Source organism: Terrapene carolina, unplaced genomic scaffold (genome assembly GCF_002925995.2).
Source record: "Terrapene carolina triunguis isolate 2854851 unplaced genomic scaffold, T_m_triunguis-2.0 Scaffold179, whole genome shotgun sequence".
NCBI classification, from domain to species: domain Eukaryota; kingdom Metazoa; phylum Chordata; order Testudines; family Emydidae; genus Terrapene; species Terrapene triunguis.
This window is the reverse complement of record NW_020664530.1, coordinates 3379395-3406633: the sequence shown is the minus strand read 5'-3', so window position 1 is coordinate 3406633 and position 27239 is coordinate 3379395. Positions and strand designations below refer to the sequence as shown.

At 39.7% G+C, this 27239-nt stretch overlaps 1 protein-coding gene across 1 annotated transcript in view; it reads right to left on the bottom strand.

Annotated features, from left to right (window-relative positions):
- Positions 1-27239, bottom strand: part of LOC113407008 (serine/threonine-protein kinase 17A-like) — a 53729-nt gene that overhangs the window by 10767 nt on the left and 15723 nt on the right. Inside the window, exons 2-3 of the mRNA XM_026654054.2 lie at positions 22482-22694; positions 5504-5648 (exon numbers count right to left, since the gene is read on the bottom strand). Coding sequence (XP_026509839.1) covers positions 5504-5648; positions 22482-22694 — 358 coding nt within the window. The remainder of the gene's footprint in view (positions 1-5503; positions 5649-22481; positions 22695-27239) is intronic.

Here is a 27239-nt window from a genome sequence, read left to right as displayed (position 1 = left end):
CATCTTTTCCTATGTTTTTATTTCTTACTCCCTTTTCCCCCCGCCTCCACAGATTGGGTTCTCTTCCTCCTTCCCTACATTTTCTCCTTTTTCCATGTGCTTCTCCATTCACAATTCCCCTCCCCCAAAACATCCCCACACCCAGAGATTAAGTTTATCAACCAAACACCAATATAAAATAAACTACTCTGGCTCTTTTATCCAACATAAATGGGCTCGGGTGCAGGGGAGAGGGAGTGAAAGAACTTCAGCCTAAACCTATGCATCAACTCCAGATTAAAATAAAAGCAGTACAGCAATGTTGTGATCCAATTTATTTACTCTCATTTCAAGTCAATAAAATCATACTGCATCATTGCATTTTGCTTTTTTTAAAAAGGCAGAAAACCTCTACTGAAGTCAGGATATGATAACCACTCAGTGGGACAAGAGACAAATCCTGCAGGGGAAAAGAGGGACATGTGGCAACTCTGAACCCATGGTAAGCCAACTCAAAGTTAGACTTTTCTACAGTGTAAAATGCAACAGCATTTATTCTCACAGTGGAAGTATTGCAAATATCATGGGACAGACATGGTCTGAAGGAGGCTGTCAGTACCATAGACTGGTCTGAATAGAGTTTAACTTGATTCTTAGAAGACAATTCTTCTAAACTGTAACAATATCAGTCACATATAGACAACTGTTTTGATTTAATTCTTTTGGATGTAGTCTGACCTAATGTGGAGGTGTCAACCACCACAAAAAGCTGGATAGATCTTTCTAAAGCTCTTTGTTTGGTCCAGACAAAAGAAATGAAACTAGTGTTAGAATAAGGAAAACATTTTAGGCCAGATTCATTAACTCTTTGGCCATCGGAGTTAGACACATTGCTTGCCAAATATGTTCTGTGTAAGCAAGCCTCCCAAATGCCAACATAAATTAGTAATACTTAATAAATCTCAGAGTGTTTTAAATTACTGGATAAGCTTATCGTTCCCACTCTTGAGATGAAGGAAGAAAGAGTTCAAAGTCACGTGGTAATCAACAGCACAGCAGCGAACAGAACTCAAGTTTGATTTCCAGATCTGTACCTTGTAAAATGGACTATCCTGCATGCCCTTAGGAAACCGTTACCATCCAAAGGAAAAGGTGTCAATGGATCTTCAAACACACTGCTTTGTTAACTTTTAACCTAACCTAGAGCTCATTGGCCAATATTATTAAATGAGACATTATTGGGCTCTCCAAAAAAGGAGTCAGAACAGTGGTCTTTTCCCCCTTCAAAGACTTGACTTAGACTGTAAAAAGGATCCATGTTAGTAAGACTTCACTACTTTCACAAAATATGCTAAAGAGGAGTTTACTAGAAGTGTACTAGAAGATTAAAATTCAAATACACTTGCAAGTTAATTTTGTGATGCATTCTTCTTGCTTTTTATTTATTAGCTACTCACTAATCTGCCTCTGACCCTAGGCAACAAATTTGAGCTGCCAGTCAGAGGGTCCTGGGTTGGAACCCAATGGAGCAGGGAGGGCCCAGGTTCCCCTATTGCTGGCCCCACAGACTCTCGCCATTGGGCCACACTATGGGTTCAGATGCACAACCCCCCATCGTGATGTTACATAATTTGTCACATTATGACATAACAAATTGTGTATGGCCAAATATCATGCTTACACATGCAAAAATAACAGAGGGATTTTAAATTGGAGATATCCTATCTCCTAGAACTGGAAGGGACCTTGAAAGGTCATCGAGTCCAGCCCCCTGCCTTCACTAGCAGGACCAAGTACTGATTTTGCCCCAGATCCCTAAGTGGCCCCCTCACGGATTGAACTCACAACCCTGGGTTTAGCAGGCCAATGCTCAAACCACTGAGCTATCCCTCCCCCGTATATATCTTGTGTAAATATACTCACCTGATCAGTCCTTATGAGTCTTATAAAACTCTAAAAACAACACAGATCAGAGAGGAAACTGTTTCTTTAAGTTGTTGCTGATTACTAGAAGTATCCAGTGAATAATTGTTGGGACAGATGACTTATTTTATATTTGGGATTAGAGTTTTGAGTTAATGGACTGTAGACAAAAAACACAAACCCAAAGATAAATTGAATAAAGGTTTAGAAAGAAAATCAGATTGGCCAGGATCAAACAGCCCTATGGACGCATCTCTGATAGTAAATATTGTGAGACATCTGCTTAAGCTGATAAACTAGTTTTCCAGATGGCGTTGTGCGTTCAATGTTGTTCAGTTTAAGACTTAAATCTGCTGGTAGCATTACTTACAAAATGCAATAAGGTATAGATCAGCAGCAACAGAATATAGCAGAAAAATTAATATTCAACATTCACAAACCATCAGCAGATGTTTACACTAGAGATTTTTAAAGTATTCTTATGCTGCTGCTTCACTTAGATATAAACAAGTAGACAAGTCTCAAAAGTTCCAATTCACTTGGGTTCAATTTACATGGTGCTATAAATACTCACCCCCATTTGGGGGTGGGGCTTTTGTGGGGCCAGGAGCAGTGGAGACTGTGGCAGGGGGAAGAGAACGATTTCCAAAGGGAGCAGCTAAAGAAGTGCTCCACGTGACCCCTCCCCTTTGTTCCCCACCATTCCTTCACCCTCATTGTTTGAAGGCTGGTCTTCTCCACCTCCCCTCCCCGACTTCCTTGTGCCATAGGGTATGGGGAGGACATCTGGGCCAGATTCTAGGGAGCATCCTGCCCAATGCTACTGGGGGGGTGGGGGTGGAACAGGATCAGGTGATTGGCTCCCATCTGGTGGATGATACAGTTTGCTACTTGGGTAGGGTAGCCATTGTCTGCTCCCTGTTTCAGCTCCACCTTTCCCACACTTAAACTGGTCTGCTGGATTTCCTATGATGCTGGGGACTAGGCTGTTCACCAGTTTTGCGGTCTGAAAGCGTATTTTCCCATATGGCAAAAATGGCAGATTGCCAAATGATTTTTCCACCTTCCATCCAACATCCAGAAGGTCTGATTTGGGATTTAAATTACAACTGCTGCAACTATGGCAGGTTCCAGTGCAGCTGGTGGTGTGAGAGCCTTAAGTAACCCAGTAGCTGCTTGGGATTTGGGGCTGGGCAGTCACATTGCATAGTAATTTTGTATGCCTCTGTCGTGCACAACTTGTGACTCATCTCATCTCAACCACTCTACTTCTGGCATGGAAGAGAGGAGGTGGGTCAGGACTCAGGCATCCAGCAGGGTCCCTTGGCTGGGCTGAGGACTTAGAGGGCACTGGTTCCAGTTGAGACCCACACTGGAACAACCTTATCAGCCAGTTTGAGGTGGGTATGCCAGTTAGGCAATCGTTGGTAAATAAGATGCAGCCTCCACATTTAACCACATTATGTGGTCGCACTGTTTCTGCATCCATGTCACTGAGATCAGGTCATCACATTTCCTTTGCTTTAAAAGATTTCAAAACTTAGTATGTGTGACAGCCTGTACACCCCTATGTTCAATCCTTTTACAAGATTATGATAAATTTCATACAAAAGTATGCCTTGTTAGGAATAATCTGAAAATTCATAATTTACTGATCATTATTGTTCTGGTAAAATATGTGTGGCAACACTGTATGCAAAGTTAAAGTTATTCTACTGTAGGATATTACTAAAGACATGTTCTGAGTCTGGGGAAGAGTCTCAAACCAGTTCCCCAGAGACAAAAGGTTAGGCAACACATCAGCCAGGTGTCAACAAAATCAAAGTATCGGGGGTAGCCGTGTTAGTCTGTATCCACAAAAACAAGGAGTCCAGTGGCACCTTAAAGACTAACAGATTTATTTGGGCATAAGTTTTCGTGGGTAAAAAACCTGCATCTGAAGAAGTGAGGTTTTTTACCCACAAAAGCTTATGCCCAAATAAATCTGTTAGTCTTTAAGGTGCCACCAGACTCCTTGTTGTTTTTTAACAAAATCAAATGTATTATTTTCTGTTAGGAATTTAAAAGAGCATGGTACTCATTCAAGGTGTATGCCAGGACAGATTCTTTGTCTGACATGGCAAGATCTCTTGGACCCAATAATCTCCTTGACTAATCTTCCTGAGTTCTCATGCTCCCCTGTCATTTTTGGCTGCTATCCCCAGAACAAATTATATCAGATTTTGCTGTACAGTAAACAAGTTAAGCCTATCAGAATGCATAATATATAAATGCAGGTAACTAGGCTACTTCAGGGTAGGCTGGAAGTAGTTTTATAGTAGTTCTACATTCGGATTTGCCAAGTAGTTTTATCATTCTGTACTTAAAGATTATATTGCTCAACAACCCACAATAATCTCAATAAAACCAGACAAGTAACTATGGTATTTATTTTGAAAAACAACAAAAACAAAAAACTTTCCACCATTGAAAAATGAATTCCATCATTAAAAATTGTGCAGAAAACTCAAGAAATTCTAAGTTAAGACTCCCACAGAAATAAGTCTTCTTATAAATAGGTAGCACCAGACTGTATATAGTAATGCAAAATGATACTACCTATGCAGAAAAAGTACCAGCTTATAATTGCCATGGGAACCATAAATGAGTTTCCTGACCAAAGGAACCTAATCTCAGTCAAGGTTTTATCACATGGTTGAACTATTCAACCTGAAGTCAGCCTTAGCCAGCAGTTACTACAGTTTATACTTCAATCTCTGCTTAATGAATGGCAACAGTTGGCAAATGTTGACTTAAGTGGCTTTTGAAGTTTTTTTAAAATACTAAGTTGTCAAATGCAGTATCATAATGCGATGCATATGGACTGATGCATCCAAGTACAGCTGCTTAGCAGCCTTTTGTGAGCACGTAATACTGGAATGGTAAGTTTATTTTCAGTGCAGTTACAGCATGCTGTGTTCAATTAATTTTTAACAATTTCTTAACCAATTTTTTCCAAATTTCACAAAGCACAAACTGTCACCCAGGTCTATATAAATGCCAATTTACTTTTTAAAAATGTTACTAGAGCACAAAAATATACTTAAATTCCACTTTAATGAGGGAACACTGCATGAAGCTTAGTTTTGTTTTTAACAACAGTAAGACAGAAACTTCATCCCTTTGGTTGTGTAACATATTAGCAATTTAAGGTCCATATTTCATAGACACTTTGTAACTTTCAGAATGTTATCATGTAAGGCAAAAATTGCTAATCTCTACTGTATCCCCAAAAGGTGAATTTTGTGCTTTGGGAAGTACATAGACGTATATGAACTTTGTTTTTATTTATAAATTAGCATTAGTAAGGCATTATAGCACTGAGTCAGCATATATTAACAAGTAACTATGGATATGTCTACATTGCAATCAAAGGCCTGTGTCACCTGACTTGGGCTCATAGGGCTCAGACTGCATGGCTATAAAACTGCAGTGTAGACATTTGGGCTCAGGCTGGACCTTGGGCTCTGGGACCCTCATGCAAGCCCAAGTCAGCTGACCCGGGCCAGCCAGGTGTTTTATTGCAGGGTGGACATACTCTATGGGAAAAGTAAACACTTACCTTTAAGTCAAGATGTACCACATTATTTCTGTGTAAAAACGAAACTCCTTCTAAAATCTGCCTCATAAGCCGCTTAACATCTTTTTCTTTGAAGGCTTCTTCCCTTTCAGCCACACACTGGTCAAAGATTTCACCTCCAGCAGCACTACGGAAGAAAAAAATCTATTTTAATTTCAAAAGAAATGACACTGTGTCGAAATCTTCATTCTATTTTGGTTATGGTACTATTTACTGTTCTTTAGAATGAATGACTTTTACACATCAGCCTTACAAAGTTCTGCTTGCCTAAAGCAAGCAATTTTGGCAAGCAAATTCTCTCAATATCATGGTATCATCTCTCAATATCAACAGCATGCTCACCATAGTGTGAGCATTTAAAGATGGGAAGAGTGAGTGAATGAACTTTGTACATAGGCACAAATTTTCTCTGATAATTACATATCGATACATCAGTAAAAATGTCAAGTGTTTACAAATCCCTAATACCATATAATTCTAGTCTTCTCAGTGTAATAGCAATGGAACTCAAGAAGAAGGAATTACTGTTCTACAATACTGTTCTTCTACTCCATTGACATTTTCTATGTTTTTTCCTGTAAAAAAATCTTTATTCACAACTGGACTGAGCAATCTGGAATGATAATTATTAGTATAAGATTTATATTTCAAAATAAGGCTACAAATTCAAAAAATATCTGACTACATTAAGTGCCATATGTTATAATATTAAAACGTTAATTTGTTCTCTTTATAGAAAATTATTTTTTAAAAGATTAAAATGTACATCTGATTAAGCAATGTGAATTAAAAACATACATAATTTACACAACTGATAAGGTCAATGAACTATAAAATAAAAGAGGGACAAGTTAGTCTACAATGAGCCTTTAAGGCCATTAATTTCTAGATCAAGTCTTATCAGACATAAAAACAAACCAAAAAAAGGATTTTAAAAATCTTTAACTGCATACTAGGACTTACAAGAACTAATGTAGAGCTCTGTATGAGAGTATCACCAACTAGCAGATGACAGGCTTAAGCAAATCCTGTTAAACCATGATTTATGCAGACCATTCTTGGCATTCTGTTTTGTCTGTTTATAGGTTTCTCACAAAATTTTACGATATATAGTTAGGGCCCTACCAAATTCACGGCCATGAAAAATACTTCATGGACCTTGAAATCTGGTCTTCCCTCATGAAATCTGGTCTTTTGTGTGCTTTTACCCTATACTATACGGATTTCACGAGGGGAGACCAGCATTTCTCAACTTGGGGGTCCTGACCCAAAAGGGAGTTGCAGAGGGTTGCAAGATTATTTTAGGGGGTGTAGCAGAATTGCCCCCCTTACTTCACTTCCTTCAGAGCTGGAGAGTGGTGTCCATTGGCCGGGCATCCAGCTCTGAAGGCAGCACCCAACAGCAGCAGTGCAGAAGGGTGCCAATACCATACCATGCCACCCTTAGTTCTGTGCTGCTGCCTTCAGAGTTGGGCAGCCAGAGAGTGGCGGCTGCTGACTAAGGGTCCAGTTCTGCAGGCAGCAGCACAGAAGTAAGGGTGGCAATACCATACCATACCATGCCATCCTTACTTCTGCACTGCTGCTGGCAGCGGTTCTGCCTTCAGAACTGGGCTCCCGCGGCCAGCAGCCACCACTCTCCAGCTGCAGTTCTGAAGCCAGTGCCACCGCCAGCAGCAGCGCAGAAGTAAGGGTAGCAGTAACAAACTCCCCCTACAATAACCTTGCGAACCCCCCCACAACTCCTTTTTGGAGGACCCTTACAATTACACCACCATGAAATTTCAGATTTAAATAGCTGAAATCATGAAATCTATTATTTTTAAAATCCTATGACCGTGAAATTGGTAGGGCCCTATATATAGTGGTTAGTATACTGTTTGCTGGCGTTGTCAGCTAAACTGTAGAGAAAAGAAAGTGAAGTAGTAGGAAAAATATGGTCATCAAAAATGACTAGCCACCTACTATAGTTGTCTTTTACATTCAGGGGGGAAAAAAAAGGTTGCAGGTTCAGGAACTGAGGCACTGGGAGAAAGATCCCCTTATTGCAGTTACACTAACATGAAAATCCTCCTCTATTAAGAGAGTATTTCCACACAAAAAGATTTCTGCACTGAAATGTAGAGCAATTATAGCATTTAAACCCAAGAACTGTTTTATTAGATTCTGCCATTTTTATAGGTTCCAAGTTATGGTAATCTTAGAATATGAAAACTTCATAAAAAGCTAGTTTCTCTCATCTTAGTATATTCAAAGTCTGAGCTCTCAACATATTAATGTAAAGTGAAAATCCAGTGATGCACCAGGCTCCTTGTAGGGTATGTCTACACTTTAAGCTGGGGGTGTGATTCCCAGCTTGAGAAGATATACTCAAGAGCTAGCTCTTGTCAAACTAGCATGCTAAAAATAGAATCATAGAATATCAGGGTTGGAAGAGACCTCAGGAGGTCATCTAGTCCAACCCCCTGCTCAAAGCAGGACCAATTCCCAACTAAATCATCCCAGCCAGGGCTTTGTCAAGCCGAGCCTTAAAAACCTCCAAGGAAGCAGTGCAAATAGCAATGAGTGTCTATCAGAGATGCTAGATACGTACGCAGCGCAGCTAGCCCTTCCGGCTGCTTGTGCTCCCGCAGCTACATTCTATTTTTAGCATGCTAGCTTGATGAGAGCTAGCGCTTGAATATGTCTTCTCAAGCTAGGAATCTCACCCACCCACCCCCGCTTGAAGTGTAGACATACCCTTTGAAGTGCACCATTTCCTTTCCTTCCATCAGCACCATCCATAAGACCACTCAAAATTACTTCTTTGCTTTGCAGAAGATTAAGGGCCTAGGCCAACTTCCTTTTGAAGTCAATACAGAGGCTTCTGTTACTTCAGTGGGAGATGGATTGGGCCTTTACACATAAGGAACTGATCAGTCCTAATGCCTTCCCTGGAAAGGTAAGTCTTGATGGCAAATCTCTGGGTCAGCCATAGTGATGGGCTGAATTATGAAGAAAGGCACAAGATGCTGGAATATTAAAATACACTATGTCCACCAGTTTCTCAACTGTTGAGTACTTACATGTTAAGACTTCTAAGAAACATTAAAAATGCCTTCTACCTCAGACTTCTGAGATGAAGATTGATTGTACCAAGGGCACCAGAGCACTCAACGATTAGCTGCATTAGTGGGAATACAAATGGCATGATTGGTAATCTACACTCTTGCATCTTCCCGATGTTTTGTTATTTGCAGAAGAGGAGGTATGAGGGGAATGAAGAGCATTATACCACTTTCTGAGAAGTGCCTTTGGAGTCTAGGCTTTCTTTTTCTCCTTTTTGAGAATCTTATATACACCAAACAACTACAAACATCCTGAGTCAAAGTTGCAGCACTACTACACATTTTTCATAATATCTGGACTTGCAACGTATTTTGCCATCACTAGAAGGATCTGATGGAATAAACTATGCTGTGGCTGAATTTTAGTGGGATTATAAATTAAAAATATTCAGTTTCACAAAAGTTACAAAACCCAGAAACTCATTTATTATTTAAACAAATCAAAAGACAGAAAAATGTATTGGTGAATAAAGCAAGAAAGGTCAAGTTACTTGGCTGTCTTGCAGCAGAGTAAGCACACTGCAGTAGAAAAGTCAGCTCCATCTGCTGTGATGTTTGGGAAAGATCTCTGATTTGCTGCAAGTCCTCACCGAATGGACTTGACCCATGAATAGTCACTGAGGGGCAGGCCAACTTTAAGGGGAGTAAGTTTTCAATTGCTACAAATTTTCTTTGCTTATAGAGCTGCTTCCCCTCCCCCCTTTTTAGGAATTGGTAGAAATTGGAGTCTACCTCAAGGTACAAACAAGCAAACTATGTTAACAAAAAAAATGTAATATGAGTACAACCATATGGACAAAAACATATTTGAAATCTGATTTTGCTTGTGCAGATCAGTACCTCAGAGGTTCAGCTAGGCATGTAAGTGAGGTTGCAAATTTTTTTAAAAACACATTTATTTTAAATTATCACTATTTTCATGTAAAGATGCAGTTCAAGACTCCAGCTAAAATTTGTGCTTCAGATACATTTTTGAACACTGAGCCCTCCTGCTTCCTAATACTTTTTAAAAGTTGAACACAATGGAAGTTAGGCTCCTACATGCTTTTGAAAAATCACACTAGTACCTATTTGCATCTTTAGGTCCCTAAATACTTGTTCAAATCTGGCCTTTAGTATCTGACGAAAACCTAATGTGCTGGGATTTTCTCTTATACTTTGGACACGCTATATAATTTCAGAAGTCTTATAAAAGAGCAGTTGCAAATATGAAGCAGAAATGTTTTCAAAATTCACACAAAGCTTTTCTTGAATACTAATTTTTGCTCTTTAGAGGACAGAAAGAGGACAACTTCTTCCAGGCAATTCACTCTCTGAATATGGTGGTGACATATTTGTATAGAATTTAAACACACTGTGATGTGTTGTTGAATAAAATAACTAGTGACCCTTTACAGAAATACAAGAGGAGAAATTTTTGCAAGACTGTTGTGTGTATCACTATGGCACAGTGAGCATAATGATGCCCTTAAGCAAAAACAGTCTGCTAGCCATGAGCCAACACAGTCACAAGTTATTAGAAGTACAATGTCATAATGAACTCCAACAAAAGTCTACTGACTATTCATGCCAAGTTGTGCCAATTGCACTACAGTACATTGTTTTACGTATTTCCTAGCTATACTACAGTTCCGGTTATTGGAAGCAAAAACAATAGTATGCTTAAAATAAATTTACAGCAATGTCAGATTATTATCATAGCTAATTTATAACATCACACAATTTGCACATATATATCTATAATGAATTCATTATACATCTCCTAAATAAAAATAAAGTTGCTTGAATCCAGTATTAACATTTACCCATTCTTACTTCCAACAAGAGAGTTTCCTTTTCTTTTCCTACAATTTAAGTAGGCCACAGAAAGCTCAGAAATCCATGCATGGTTCTCAGTAAGTATATGTGCGTATACTTCAAAAGTCAAATGGTCTAAACACACAGGACGACTTATATAGACACTGCTGAGATATGGAAGCAAACGGGGACATCTTATATATATTATTTTTGGTGGTGGGGGAGGAGAAGTCTTTTTGCTTTGTTTCAGATTGACAGTATAACCTTTTCACTGTCTTTAACAAATAAATGTTCCAGGATATATATATTGGGGGGGGTGGGAGGGGGGCGGGAGGAGAAGAGGGGTTTGGTTTTACTAGGTAAAAAGTTTTTACACTCAGACTTTAAAGCACTATTTAAAGCAAGACCCCCTACAAGGATAAAGCGTACTCAGTTCCTAACTATAAATGTCTACACTATAGACATGGTGTAACCCCATAAGTTGGTTTATTTAGACAGGTAGTTATTCTCTTATGTAAAAAGGCTCTATTGGTACAAAATGGTGTAAATCATTGTTTCAAAGCAGTAATGTGAAGTAGAATTAACAAGATCACAATATCATTACTTAATGAAGCACTGATGGATTTACACCTTATTTTGCAATATTAAGTCCACTCAATGTTGATAAAAATAATTAAGAACAGTACCATATACCCAATTAACATACACAAATGTTTATCACAACAACATTTACTCTTCAAGAACTTAACTGCCTATTAAATTGCAGCTTGTTGAATGAAGAGTCATTATGGAATTACAGTTTTGGGAGCTTCTCCCAACCCCCTCATCTACCTCCACAAGAAATGCTCATGGGAAAACAAAACACAAACTGCAGTGTAGCAGAATCTTCATAACTACTGGTGTTATACATACAATTTAGATAGAGTAAAAAAAAAAGAGTAACAAGCACAAGTTTTGGATGCTTATGTCTTCAACACTACACCTGTAATTTAACTAACAGGCTCAGAGGAAGTAGAACAACTCAAGAGGTGAGTCTTTTTCAAAACATAAAAGCTATAGCAGTTGGAGTCGCTTTCATAAACAAGGCAGTATAGTAGAGACAAGTAAGTACCAAGCAGTACTTTTTCTGAAATTTCAAATGAAATCTTATTGCTAATGATTACTAAAATGTAAATATTTAGTCAATTTAACAGTGAGAAATGAAGAACTAAAAATTTAAAGGTATCACTGATTATGGCTACAAATCAAAAACATTTTTGCCTTTAAACTCAGCCAAGGAATGTGCTTACTTTCCCCCCCACCACATTTTAACAGTGCACTAGATCAGAATTTAATAAAATTTACAATAATGTAAAAAAGGGACTAAACTCATTTCCTAACTCACAATATACTGAGATCCTTTGTTTAATCCATCCCATCAGAAAAAGACTGAATTAATAAAATATGCCTCAATGTACTTGGAAAGTTAAACAACTCTGGTTTTGTTGCACAAGAGAGTAAAGGCAATGCAAGATTACAGGGCAATCCACTGAGAAATGCTTGGCCTCAAGTCTACAAATCTAGGGAACATCAATGCAAGTATCCCACCCTAGTCTTAAATACTGGGTGAGGTTGCAAAGGAAGAGATCGTCTGTAAGATGCAAAGGATCCAGAAGAAGCTTTAATAGACCAAAAGCCACATTTAATTTAACTTGGAAGGTAACTGGAAACCCATGTAGTTTCTAGAACGCACGAGTCTGTGCTCCATGATCCTCACATCACTTAGCGTATGTCTACAAGAACACAGGGTCCACATCGACAATGCGCAGCATGGTGGAATGCTGTAGATTTGCTGAGCAATAAGTGCTTGAGACAGACCCTTAGAAGTATGCAGGCAACTGCATTCTATACTAGCTACATTTACTGAGTGTTCCTTAGGTGTAACCTCATACAGCACACTGCAGTAGTCTGAAGATGACAGAGACAAGTATATAATTGGGGGAAGTCTGCATCTAATGAGATGGCATAAGGAAAGAAAGCATTCAGGGATATCTAGAATCAGCCAAGAATACAACATGACCTCAAGATCGCAAAAAAATTAGTTTAAATAGACAATCACGATGCAATTGACTCAAATTTAAGAGCCAGAAGTTATCACTGTGATCCGCTAGTCTCGACTTCATACAAAACAAAGGAATAGAATTTCACCCAGTAATTCATGATCAGTCTCAATAATCTATGGTTAAACTGGAGTGAGTATCTTCCAGAAAGATATCCAATCTTCATTTAAGAGCTTTCAAGCATCTACATCTCTAAGTATGTTGACCTGCAAAAATTTGCATCTTATTTCCTATTTGAAATGGTCTTGCTTCAGCTTCCATCCATTAGATCTTGTTCTGCCAATAGAGAAGTCATGCATCACTTCTGTAACTTCCCACAGCCCACCAACACATTTTATCCAGTCAGAGCTTCAACCAGCTATGTCAGCAGAGGCAAAAATCTGAATGATCACAGTATCCAGGTCCAAAGAAATAGATGGAAAACAATTTGATCAGCATACTGACAGCATCACAATACGAACCATCTCATTTTGTGTTAGTGGGCTCATACACTCAATTAACAGGAAGGGAGACAACAAAAGTCTGTTGTACCCTGTCCATCAGAGCCTTGCAGATAACTACCCAATTTAGGTGACCTCTCAGAGAAGAAAAAGTGTGTCACTCTAGTGCAACTCCATCTATCTCTACCAGTATCCAAACACTCACTGGGGTCAAGAGTATAAAAAGGAAGCTAGATCTAATGTTCATCTCTTACCTGAATGAGGCCAGCAGTTTCCATATAAATACCCAGTCCTAAAAGCTAGAGTGAAACAGAGCAAGGAAGTGTGAGGACTCGAGGTATTGCCAGAATTGTCCCACCACAATTTTTCAGTAGCTCCCTCCCCCCTCAAAATAGAAAGATTAGAGAGTTTCTGTTCCAAAAGATGATTTCTGTACTCTCCTATTCAACAATACAGATAAACGGGATTCACATTCTTGTTTCAACTTTGGATCTAGTCCCACTAATCAACTGGAATCAGATCATCCCTGTCCAACTGAGCTCCCCCCTTAAGTCTTGTTCTTACAAAAATCTTCAAATCAACTATTTTTCTCCAGGAGAGAAAAGCCCCTGCTAAGAGAAAACAGCACAGATATGGCCAAGTATCTTCAGCGGCAGGATTGTGGGGCTAGAACTCCATTCCTCCCCATAGCCCAGACAGTAAGGTTTACTGATACAACCTCAAGCTCCTGTTTCCCGTCCGATCAGGCATCACCCTAAAGAGAGCTCTTGACCTGGTGTTACAATTTCCCTTTTGGAAGGCAACATTCCAAAATGAATAACTGATCCAATGTCAACAAGATTTTAACAGCTAAGATGGCATAGGTCTAAATCAAGGTCAGTGCACAGAACTCACCAAGTAGCTCCAGAACCTTAGTGAGTAAAAAGCGACAAAGAGTCCTGTGGCACCTTATAGACTAACAGACGTATTGGAGCATAAGCTTTCGTGGGTGACTAACATGGCTACCCCTCTGATTAGTGAGTAAAGTGAGCCAAATAAATCAAAGCATATGTCTTGTTTTCCTCCATTCCCTGACACATCTGCCATTACAGATTTTCAATCTTGATCAAATAAGTAATTTTATTAATGAGCCTGTGAAGGTAAACTACTGGATGAGGAAAGTGGCCAGTGGAAGCATGTGATTATGAGAATAAGGCAGAAAAAAAGACTGGCTAGTGAAGGAGAAATAGAGCTGAGGAACAGGTTTGCTGAGGTGCAAAATGAAGGAGACAGACAAGCAGTAACAGAAGATGGGAAGGCAAGGAAGAAGAGAAGAGTGACTAGTCCTACAAGAAGAGGGGAAGAGTCAATGGAGGTAGCCAGAGTTTGGAGCCCCAGGAGGATAGCAAATGACTCCAAGAAGAGGACAAGATGACTTGCAGCCAGAAAGAACAGAAGGGGGAACGCTCGAGAATTACACCAACACCTGGAAGAGACAGGTCTATGTGATTGGGACTCCCTATTGAGAAGGGCAACAAGGCTATCACCAGAGCTGACAAAGAAAACTGAAGGGTGTGCTGTCTGGCGGAAGCTAAGATATGGAATTTGGATCTGAGGCTAAAGAGGATCTTAATGGGAATAGGAAAGAATCCACGTATTGTCCTTCACGTTGGAATAAGTGATACTGCTAGATTCTCGCTGGAATGCATCAGGGAAGACAGCGCCAGGCTGGGGAAGATACTTAAAGAAATGGAAGCTCGGGTAATCTTCAGTGGCTTTCTATCTGTCCCCAGAGGAGAGTGAAGGTGAGACAAGATTATGATAATCAACGGACTGCTCAGGCAATGGTGCCGTAAGGAGGGCATTGACCACTGGGAGGCATTCACAGACAGAGGACTGTACTCTGAGATAAAAACTGGCACAATTAATTAAAAGACCTTTAAACTAGAAATCTGGGGAAGACAGCTGGGAGATGCTCATGTAACCTCCATACCTGATTCTAATGCTGAGTGGGAGGAAAATCAAGTAAGAGTGGATACACCTTCCTCTGCAGTGTGGGGCATGGCTCACTCACTGGTTTGAACTAGAGTAAATGGTGTAACTTTAAGTCTTTGAGTCAAGATTAGAGGTCTTCAGTAACTCAACCAGAGGATAAAGGCCTACTACAGGAGGGTGAGGTTCTGTGCCCTGTGATGTGCAGGTGGTTAGACTAGATTATCATGATTAAGGATACAATTCTGTCACAGATTATTTGACTTTCCAGGACCTCCGTGACTACTTCTGGGGCAGCAGTCCCCAAGCCCACCAGAGCAGCAGCTGGGATTGGGTCATCCCCCCCTGGGGCTGGAGCAGCAGAGGTCAGCCCCTGGTACAGGAACAGCAGCACGGCTAGAGCAGCTGCAAGCCCCAGAATCGCTCTCTTTGTCCACACACACGATATTTTTAGAAAAAATATGGGACAGGTTACAGGCTTCTGTGAATTTTCGTTTATTGACCGTGACCGGTCCCTGACTTTTACTAAAAATACCTGTGACAGAATCTTAATCTGTATCTTGATGGTCCCTTCTGGTCTTAAAGTTTATGAGTCTAAACACTACTCTGTATCAAAGTGGTGAAGATTCATTACACTGTGTACCACCCAAAACAATTCTGGTGGTTGGGACTTCAAAATGGACTGTGATGGTGAAGTGCTTTTGGCCTCCATGACTAACACAAGATTTCAACATCTTTTGTTGAGCTCATTTGAATTCTAAGCATAATTTCATTCATTGGTGCTCTAACTTTTCTCCCCACTTCTTTATTATAGATCATTATATACTGAGGTGACAGAGACCAATACAAAGCAAAGGGACATGTCTCTTTACAATTGACAAATGCAACAGCATGGATAATCAGAATGGAGAGACTGCTGACTGGCACATTAGTCATATATCAATTCCCATCTCCCAACACACAACCTACATTTCTCTATTCCAGTGTTATCTGCTGGAAGTAGAAGTGAAAGCCTTATGGAGTAGTTTTCATGTCCGTTGTCAATATTGTTGTAGACTATATGAAGCTAGAAAAGAACATACAATTTTCCCCCCATTAACTTATTTCCATTCTTAAAGTTTTGCATGGATGAAATGTATCCTGCCTCAACCTTAACTACCACTTCATGGAGTTTGCTAATCAGATAGAGGAGGAAGCATCAGCTACTGGTTAACTTATAGTACCAGTGAAGATATGTTATAGATCCTCTTCACCTTGGACTTTCCACTAGGGATGCGGAAGAACATTATGATCCTATTATATTAGAGCAGAGGTTCCCAAACGTTTCTTATTGCGTACCCCCTTCCAAATCTACCAGCTGCCCGCGTAAAACCTACCCGTCTCATTACTGATACTTTTTGTGTTCTTAACACTACCTGCCTTTAGCCATCTGTCCATATTTCACTATTTATAGTGTGACATATACAACCAAAAAAACCCTGACTAAGTTCTGAACTCAGACTGGACAGTTGCTGGACAACTGAACCCACGCTGTACGGTGATTGGAGGTGAGGGCTCTGTATGTCAGCATCTCTGTATATCTGTGTTCTCGTTGGTACATATTGAAGTAAATTAATTACTGTATTTTATATAACAAATTCCCACAGAATTTTAAAGCTTCGCCTGAGTAGCCTATTAGGAAAATGTAATAAATAAATACACCTCTACCCCAATATAATGCTGTCCTCCGGAGCCAAAAAATCTTACCGCGTTATAAGTGAAACTGCGTTATATCGAACTTGCTTTGATCCGCCAGAATGCGCAGTCCCGCCCCCCCGGAGCACTGCTTTACCGCATTATAGCCGAATTTGTGTTATATCGGGTCACGTTATATCGGGGTAGAGGTGTAATAAGTAAAATCCGCTGTTGCACAATTTCTCCCATGTACCCCCCAGAGATGTCTCTCATACCCCCAGGGGCAGGCATACCACATTTGGGAACCCCTATATCAGAGGCAACTGTTACCTTGTTCCCTGTATTGGAAATAAAAAGGTCACCTTCTATAGTAGGTAGTACATATTTATTGTATTAGGTTATGTTTTGCACACAGGAAGTTTTCAGTTCTATGGCAGTATGCCTTGTATTTAAATGAAAAAAGTACTGAATTTATTTTCTTCCCACAAATTACATAAGGCAGCAGCTAAATACCATGCTGCATGAGTGTCATACTTATTTTATATTTTTACTGGAGTCCTTGCAAGTACAAGAAAGAAAAAAGGAATCTGCAGTGTCAAATTTTAAATAGCTCTACAAGATACTTCGTAGAAAAGTGGATTTCCTTTTAAGTTTAAAAAATCTTGTACTTTATCTACAAGGGATATTTTATTTACTTTTGACATCTTTAAAAATAGTGTTAAAAACGTAAGACAGCATTTGAGGCCACAATTCACAGGTGTGTTTAGGACCAATTATAGAAAAAGGTCACCTTTTACATTCATGTAACTATCAGTGTCTTAAAACAATGCAAATTTTGTCATTAAACTTTAATGAATTCATAACATCATGCACAGCTTAATATGAAAGAACAGTCTTCATGTGTATTGCACCGCAAAAAGATATATTCTCATGAATTCATTTTATTCTTCATGAAGTGCTAAGACTGTACTACAGTCTCATACTACATAAGGCACATATTGACTGTTCTTGGTCTGAGAAGTTTAGTCTAAATACAGCCGGCCAGCACAACCTAGTATATCAAAAAATATTTTCTAGAAAATCAGTTGTTTAGAGACAGCAATGTGAAGCAGCAGAGATATACCCAGAAGAGCCATATAATTCAGAGTATTTTAATTAGAAAGTTTCATTTCCATACTGACATAGTGACATACAATTGGCATAACATTACTGTTTCTGGTACAGTGTAGCCAAACTGTTCTGATGTGTAAGCTACACAGTGATTAATCTGAAGCTCCTGACTGGAACTTAATGGCTGCAGTTAAGCCTCGCTGTCACTATCTGTTTGCATGCAGTGTTGTTGCAGCTGTGTTGGTCCCAGGATATTAGAGAGACAAGGTGGGTGAGGTAATATTTTATTGGATCAGCTTCTGTTGGTGAAAGAGACAAGCTTTCAAGCTTACACAGAGCTCTTCATGTGAGAAGATTAGAAGGACCCCTTACAATAGTTATAAGGGTAGTCATGTGTAAATGGATATGATGAATTGGCAGGAGTGACAGCCAAGGAAGACATGAGTAGCAATTTGGGGCCAAAGTGAACACAATTTGCCTCAGTTCAACTTTTGTACAAGAAAACTAGATCTGATGGAAGTCAAACTATCCACTGCCAGAAAAGCCTTGCTTTCCACATAAAAAATGACCCACAGGAGGGAGTGTCAGTTTACTCTGTACCCATTGATAGAAGATCCCAGACGGAAATATGAAAACTATATACCATTATTTCCACTCTGGTGGACCCTATTACTTTTAAACTTGAAACAATACTTGAAACTTTTCATGCTACATGTTCACAACTAGCTGCACTCATTACTTTGTTGGGATCCTTATGAAAGTTGAAATACTCTGTGGCAACAGGTCTCACTTTGGCCACCACCATAAAGCAAGTGGACTAGACATTTATATTTATACCACCTAAAATCTATTTTTTCTGGATTAGACAAACTAATTACATCCTATTTAAATGATGTTAGGCATAAATGGGCACCTATGCATCATGTCAACAGGTGCATTATAAATATCTTGATGGAAATAACTAGCTTGTTATTTGCGTTAAAAAATGCTGTTGAAACCACTTAAGGAAGGAAGGATTTATAGATGTGGACAAAAAGTTTCCCTCTCCCATCCTTCAAAGACACTGCAAAAGTATTAATAGATGACAGAGGTGGCACGGTTTTTGAGACTATTTCCTAAATATTCTTCCCTCAGAAAACAATTTAAATCACCACTTAATACAAGGATTTATTCATATTATATAAATAAATAAATAAAATACTGTGGATTTTTTGGTATTTACTGCAGTACAGGGGGTTCCTGGTACATGTCTCCTCTTCATCTGTTGTTTCGCGTATCCGTCGCTCATCAACAGGGAAACATGTTCCGATTCACGTCGGTCCCGATCCGCATATCCGTTGCTTCACCTTTTGTGTGTTTTTTCTGTGGGTGCTTAGCATCCACCGGCAGCCAGCGTCTGACAGCGCCTCCCGTCCGCCAGTGGCCATGTGGGCCGCCAATCAACTCCTCCCCCTCCCTCCCAGCGCCTCCTGCACACCGCGAAACAGCTCTTCTCCAGTATGCGGAAGGCGCTGTGAGGGAGGGGGAGGAGCAAGGACAGAGCGCACTCAGAGGAGGGGGCAGAACTGGGCAGGAAGAGGCGAGGTGGGGCAGGCCATTATTTCTTATGGGGAAAAATTCCCCAGTATCCGTCATTTCGGTGTCCGTCGCCGTTTTCAAGAACGCAACCCTGACATATACCAGGGGCCCCCTGTAGTGTCCAACCACCCCAATTAAGATTGGGGTGCCACATTTTGCTACCATGCTGCACAAGAGCATAGAGAGACAGTACCCTGCCCTAAAAAGAGTTTGCAGTCTAAACTGTATGTTTATTAATCCCCTGAATCCAGAAGGTCAGAAGTTTACTAACACTCAGACCAGTTTTGTTTCAACATGTCACTGGAACATGCTGACATTAGAAAAGTGTCCAGATATATTTGCTGAAGTCAGTGGAAGTGTGTTTTTGTAGTTTACAATCCTAAATGTGCTTTCTATGTGTAATGAAGTATTAACTCCTCCTATCAAAAATCCAGCAGTTCTGTATTACATGTGTCACAAAAAAAAAACCCAATTGTTTACTTCTGGATTTGGTGTCTAAGCATACACCACATCCCTGTTGGATTCAAATTTTGAAACTAGCTATTCTGTTTAAATATCACTGACACTAAACTAAATACAGACACCATTCCAGTTTTCTATACCTCACTCAATTACAATCCATAGACAATCTACATACTGTAGTGCAAGTAAAGAATATATAAAAAGAGTTGACATTTTTTAGAAAATACCTATTATAATGAGGTTCTACAGTAGAACCTCAGAATTACGAACACTTTGGGAATGGAGGTTGTTAGTAACTCTGACATGTTCGTAACGCTGAACAAAACATGGTTGTTCTTTCAAAAGTTTACAACTGAACATTGACTTAATACAGGTTTGACACTTTACTATGCAGTAGAAAAATGATGCTTTGCTTTTTTTTAAGTAGTTTAATGTTTAACACAGTACGTACTGTATTTGCTTTTTTTGGTCTCCGCTGGTGCCTGATTGCATACTTCTGGTTGCAAATGAGATGTGTGGTTAACTGGTCAGTTCATAACTGGTGTTCGTAACTCTGAGGTTCTTCTGTAGTGTACTATTTATTTTAAAAACAAATCCCTATTAATCTTCTACAGCTTCTCTTCAATTTAATTGAGCTTCTCAGATGGATGGGGATGGGTAAGCGTAAGGTCCTAATCACAATTTCATATAATCCACATTCGCCTATGAACAAGAATCTGAGAAACTTGAAAACCAGGCTTCTCACCAAGGCAGGCAATGAGTTATACTAATAACAGATAACGTAAATGGCTTCTGAACTGCCAGCACCATAACTACTCTCTCCTAGTCATTTAACGAACATCTAGAGGAACAAGAGGCTTGGGAGAAACCATAACTCTTACAGTTTAGCCGCAACAAGTATTTATTTCATCACCTTTTTGGCAGTGATCTATGGACATTTTGACATAATTAAAGACTCAGGACTAAAAAGGCTCCAGTCACTGCAGATTCATCTTGTGAAACTTTGGTTTTTGTTGTTTATTTTTTTTGTAGGGAGAGGAGAGAAGTGGAAAAAGGGAAGAAGAACGGGCAGATGAAAGGAGTCTCAAGTTACTCAGACTGGTCTGATCCTGAACCTCCCCGCCCACACTTCTGATAGGTTCTCTCCCAATAGGGTACTGTTGGAGCACAGACTTTTGTTCCTGCCAGACAAGCCATCTTAAAAAATTGTTGAAGCTGCTGCTCTCACTTTGCCCAGAGAGCTAAAGACTAGAAGTTGTCTTGAGCGTCAAGGTGACAAGAGTCATTTTAAAGAATTCTTATGTTTGAAACTGCTTGATCTAGTGTTTAAGAAGATGAGGAACTAGAACTGTCTGACAGAAGTAAAGTTTTGACTGAACTGCCAGACCACAAGTTATTTAGCTAGCATTGGTTCAGCTAGAATAAGTCTACTGGAAGAGCATAAACAGAAGGGATTTCTATTATTTGTACTAAAGTAGCCGATGGAGAATTTAATGGAGATTGAGACTCTGTTATGCTAAGTGAGGTATATACATGTAGTAAGAGCCCCAGCATTGAGGGGGTTACAGTCTAAACAGATAAAATTTCTAGGGAGCACGGGGAGAACACATTTTACCCCCAATTTACAGAAAGGGAAACTAAGGCTCAGAGAAATTGTGTGACATTAGGGAAGTCACTTGAAGTCTGTAGCAGGGCAGGAAATTGAATCCACATCTCAGAGTCCCAGCCTAGGGCCTTAACCACAAAACCTGCCTTCTTCTCTGGTGCACAGGAAAAAAAACAGTCTTATGAGCAGAACAATCCAGTGCAGAAGACATACTACAAATGGGATATCAGCAATATCTGTTCCAATAGGAGGGCTTCAAGATGCCATGTATCTTCAGTGGCAGAATACAAACTGGAAGCTGTAGTTGAAGCACAGTGCCATTGCTAACTTCTTCCTTCAAACTAGCTTTTATTTCACTCTAACTAGCAAGAAAGAGGCAGAGACTCCAGATGGATTTGCAGATCCAATGAATAAATCTTTTCTGTAAGAGGTTTATATTTCTACTTGAGACAGAAAAATAATTGAAGTTTCAGCTCTCTCTAGGAACCTGTCTGCAATAATGCTGTAAGGCAGTGGTTAAAGTACATCACTATTAGAAGGGGCACCCATTGGTAGATGTCAGCACAGGCGAAAATGAGTTGTATTCAAAAGGGATATACAGGCCCATAGTCAGCCAAACCAGTATGTTTATGTTTGAGCCCATGTATGTGCAGGCACATGTCTGGCATCTTCCACCCCAATTTCTACCAAGAGAGAGAATCTCCTGTCTTGTGTCTTCACATTATAGTAATTTTTCTAATGAAATAATACATCTAGAGAAGTTAGTGTATCACATGACCACAAAGCTACAAGTATATTACAAACAGGGCAACCTATTACAAATAGATTATAAATTCAACTAGGTTAGGGAAAATGATATAGTCCACAATAGTCACTTGATCCCACAAATTGCTTGTAATTCCTGATTTACTCATTCTTTCTTCCAGATCTGAAAACCAGATGATTATAGCAACTCAGCAGTGAAATATCAGTTTTCAAATTTCTTGTCTTTTGGGTGCACATTATTTAGATTTTTCACTTTCAGCAAATAATTCAGGAAATTAGTGTGTGAGTATGTCACATACACACACACGGGGAAAAAAGCATAAGACCCCACAATATGAGATTAGTACTTACTATTCCAGAACTAAGATGATCTCTGTTGCAGTCTCATAAACTTCATGTAAATTAATGACCCAAAGGTTGCATTGTGCCAACTCAAGGACAGCTATCTCATGGATTATTTCCATTCGACAGTCTTGGCCCTTTCTTCTTTTTCGCATGAATTTGGCTGCAAACTCCTTTTCTGTATCTTTCTTGACACACTTCTTCACCACTGCAAACTTCCCTCTGGAATTAAAGCAAAATATTAAATCAGATGGATGATCCTTAATTTAAGTATTAAAATCACTAGTCAAATTTTAATATTTTAGAAAACTCAAAAGAAACTACAGTTTCTAACATTTAGAATATGTTCCAAATTTAGAGTTTTTACCCTGTATCAGTGATATTCCCTACATTTAAAACAGGGGATACTGCTGGAACCAGTAACACCTCAAACTGGAATATATTTTAAGTTTATTCACTGTACCATAATGTATCCACAAAAATTTAGCCCTTCAGTAGGGGGAAAAAAAATTCAGGAAGTGAAGGTTACTTATTTGTAACCAGAGTTCTTCAAGATGGCTCTGCATATTCCACTTATATGTAGTGTGCCACACAAAGATGCCTAACAGGAGAACCATCTCCAAGCAGTGTCTGTTAAAGTGCTTGTGCTCTTATTCCCCCCCGCCCAACCCCAGCATCCCTGAATCTTCTGAAGCAAGGCTATATAAGGAGGCACAGTGCCCTCTACCATCTCATCTCTTTCCACCACCAAGCCAGAAATACAGAACAAAAAGACGGGGGAGGGGGCTATGCAGAGCCATCTCAAAGAACACTGAACTGACCTTAATTTCTGCTTTGAGTAGTTCTGCATATTCCCACTTATGAGTAGTAGGATAAGTAATACTGAAAATAGCCTGGAGGAACCAGAGCCTGAACTTAATAGAAATTGAAAAACTACTCTATCAAATCTAGCATCAGCCCCTGAAGCAGGGGTGCACAATAATTTTCGCCGAGGGGGGGGCACTCCATGAATTTTGGTAAGTCGTCACGGACCGCACATTTCTACGGTATTAACGGAGTGAGTACCCCCATTTGTTGCGTTTTACAGCGGCTGTGTTTTACATCACTACTTGAACAACCTTCCCACGTATGTGAGGGAGGAACAACGTGAGGGCCAGACAAAGTTTCTCTTAACTCCAACATGTTTATGTGCAAGCCCCTCTACTGAGAAACCCAGTGATCTTCAAACTGTACAATGACTCAGTTGTGCCTATCCCCCCAACCATTGTTTGACACATCTGAAGTTACCCTCACTGATGGCGAAGGGGGATTGAACTGGAAGTCTCTGAGGACATTAGCTCTGACTGCCTACCACATCAGCGAGTCCGGAACATTTCAAGAAATGTTGACTAACATTTGAAGATGGTCTCAGGTCAACGAGCCAAATCTGGACATCCAATGATGCACTGGCCTAATTCCGAGACACTCAAGGAGATTCACACAAGTAGTAGCAGCCATGAGACTCAGAAAGAAAGTTACTTTGAGTTCTGACATATTTGAAAGTTTAAAATATACTGCACTATTTAAAAAAACCTGTCCTGTGGTAAAAAGGCTTTTCTGAGTCCAATATGGCACCTAAAGAATAAAATGTTGAGTTGAACGGATTCAACTTGACATTCAGTAGTTATTCCAGGTCTGAAAAAAAGGGCGATTGTATAAGCGATATGGCTTAATAGATTTTTGTGAACAGCAGCCTTCAACAGTCAATCATCCAGATATAGGTAAACAAAAATCTCCTGCTTTCTCAGCTGAGCTATATCACAGAGAGGCAATTTGTACAATACTCTTGGTGCTATGGACAGGCCAAATGGGAGCGCCTTGTACTGGAAATGGTGTCCTGCCACCACAAAACAAAGGTACTTTTGATGACTGTCTGACAGAAATATGAGAATATGCATCCTTCTGATTAAGAGTCGCAAACTAATCCACAGTTAAAGTGAATGGATTATAAAGGTCAGAATTAACATACAGAACCAAAGCTTCTAAATATATTTGTTCAAGTTCCTTAAATCTAAAATTGGATTAACTCCTTCCTCCCCTCACCCCCTGCATTCTTCTCCTGTACTACGAAGTATCGAGAATAAAACCCCTGACTCCTCAAGGTGTTTGGACACCTCCCTGACAGCCCCTATCAGAAGCAATTTCTGCACTTCTGAAAGTAGAACAGCGTTGTGAGAGGGTTCCCTGAAAGGGAGAGGTAGGGGGAACTGAAAGTGCGTAGTTTCTCATACTGAATATAATAGCCCTTTTCTGTAATTTCAGGGATGTAATAAACCTCCATTTGCTGATAAAAATGGACTAGCCTGTCTCCAAACAGAGGAAGGGAAGGATCCTTGCTGATTGGTTCTCAATTCTCAATCCTCACATCAAATCTGAGGCTTGGTGTTCAATGAAGATGACAGGGAGGAAGCAGATTGTTGAGATTTAGGACTTGATTTGAAAGACGACTTCTTCTGGTGGCTCTGGAAAGTCACAGCCTGCTGATGTCTTCTTTGATTTGACAAGAAATAAATCAAGGAAGACTATGGATAATACTGTCTCTAATAATGGGAAGAAAGAGTAGGAAGTCTTCCAGTAGAAGGAATCAAGCCTAAAGAACAGAGCATTGATCTCGTCTCCTTTAGCTTTTCCAGTAATTCATGTCTTTTCACTGACAAGACCATCCCTATCAAAGGCGAGATCTTCCACCTTAATTCTAGTATCCAGAGCCAGAAGAGAGGAGAGAAGCCAAGCATGTCTCCTCTGAGTAACTACAGAAATCAATGTACTAGCAGAAGAGGCCGAGGTGTCAAACGAAGCCCTGAGAGCATACTTAGCCACATTTTGACCCTCCATTTGGATCACATTTGCCAACATCCTTTTATTATCTGGCAAATCTTGTACAAACAATAGCATAATTTCCCATAGGTGGAACTGATAGTGAGTCATAACTGCTTAATAATTTGCCACCCTAATACCAACAGTGGGAGAAGAGAACACATTTCTTCCTAGGGAATCAATTTTCTTTCTCCTCTCTATCAGCAGGAATGGAATATGCTTGTTCAGACCTCAACCATTGCTGGCAGCAGGCACCAACAAATTATATACAAGGTGTGTATGAAAATACAACCCCCCTGCCCCCCGGGAGTATTTGATATAATTCGTCTGCCGTCTTGGAAACAGGCTGACAAGAGGAAGGAGTGGCTCAAATAGTCTGAACAGGCTGCAGCAGACCATGGAGAATTGGTAACGACATCCTATTCTTGGAGACAGCCCCAAGAATGTCGAACACCAGATAGAAGGTTTCCTCCACTACTACTGAAGGTAAATTCAATGCAGATGTCATGCAATCCACCAGGTCACAGAACTGCGGAGCGTCATCAGAAGGGGAAGAGGCAGAACCCACACCCCAGGTGCTCATCTGGTGGAACCTCAGGGTCATGGTCTGTGTCAGCAAGCTCTCTTTTAGAACACTAAATAAATAATAATAATTCTTCTTCTTCTTATCTGGCACCACTGAGACACAGATGGATCCAAAGATTTCTCCACCACCAGTCCCTTTATAAATGAAACAGCTGTTCAGCCATAAAGGAGGATGTCATGTTGTGGGGCATAATCCCCACAGAGGTTGTCTCACTGCCTGCCCTGTAACCGAGTGCCTTAAATGCTATTCTGCTGTGGCTCACAGCCTGTACCCTGCCAGCCAGCAGACAAGCATACACTGAATGTGTGTTAAGCAGGTTTGACTCAGTAATTATGATTGCAGCAACCTGGATGCTACAGCCCAGCCACACTCTGGCATACAGGAGCTCTGGTAATACCCAGTAGAGATGACCCCAACACTTCCCCCTCCCCGAATCTTCCCAAAAGCACGTGCTCTGCAATGTCCTTTCCTCGACTTTTCAGAGGAATAATAAGGTTTGTATGCTCCTATATAGAGACAAAGGACAGCTTATCACTTTAACTAGAGTTAACAATCACTAAGTCAAAACTAGACCTGATTTTGTTTAGATTAAAAATAAAAACAAAACAAAAACAAAATAGGATATTAAGTGATATCAAGTATAAGTGATAGAATTAGAAATGGTTACAAGCAAATAAAAGTGAAAACACATTTTCTAGTGGCCAAGACCTAACACGACAAGCTACAGCCTTTGTTTTAAAACAAAAGCTCAGACTGTATGGAAACTGATGGCACTCGCCAAGTGAAAAATCCATTTGCAAGCCCTGTGTATACAACTATAAAATAAAATGCAACAATTTTTGTGTAATACAAACAGTTCTTACAAAAAAACACAGATCTATAAGTGTCTGATTAGTTCTCAGACTATGATAATATTTTCTAATACTCTTAGAAGTTTTGTATCTCTGCTTTTAAAAATAAATGCTACACTAGGCAATAACTAGTAAACTAGATCAATACAAAGGGGCAAGTGTAAGTAAGGACTTTAAAAGCCACCAGTGAAATTAAGTTTTTTTAAAAAGAGGCAAAGTTCAAGATCTGGAGGTAGTGCCTTTAAACTGGTTAGTTTTAAATTTGATTCTTATTGAAAAGCACCTCAAATACAACATGCTTTGCTAATCTTTCCACACAAACACCTTAAAAATACTTAAGATAGTTTCTGCATATTCTCCTCTCAACTCTCTGCCCCATGCAAGAGCTCCCTTGTGTGGGTTTTAAACAAGCTGTGCTTTCAGCTTCTGAAATTCATGAATTGATGAAGTCCTTCGACTTAATCCATTCTTTGA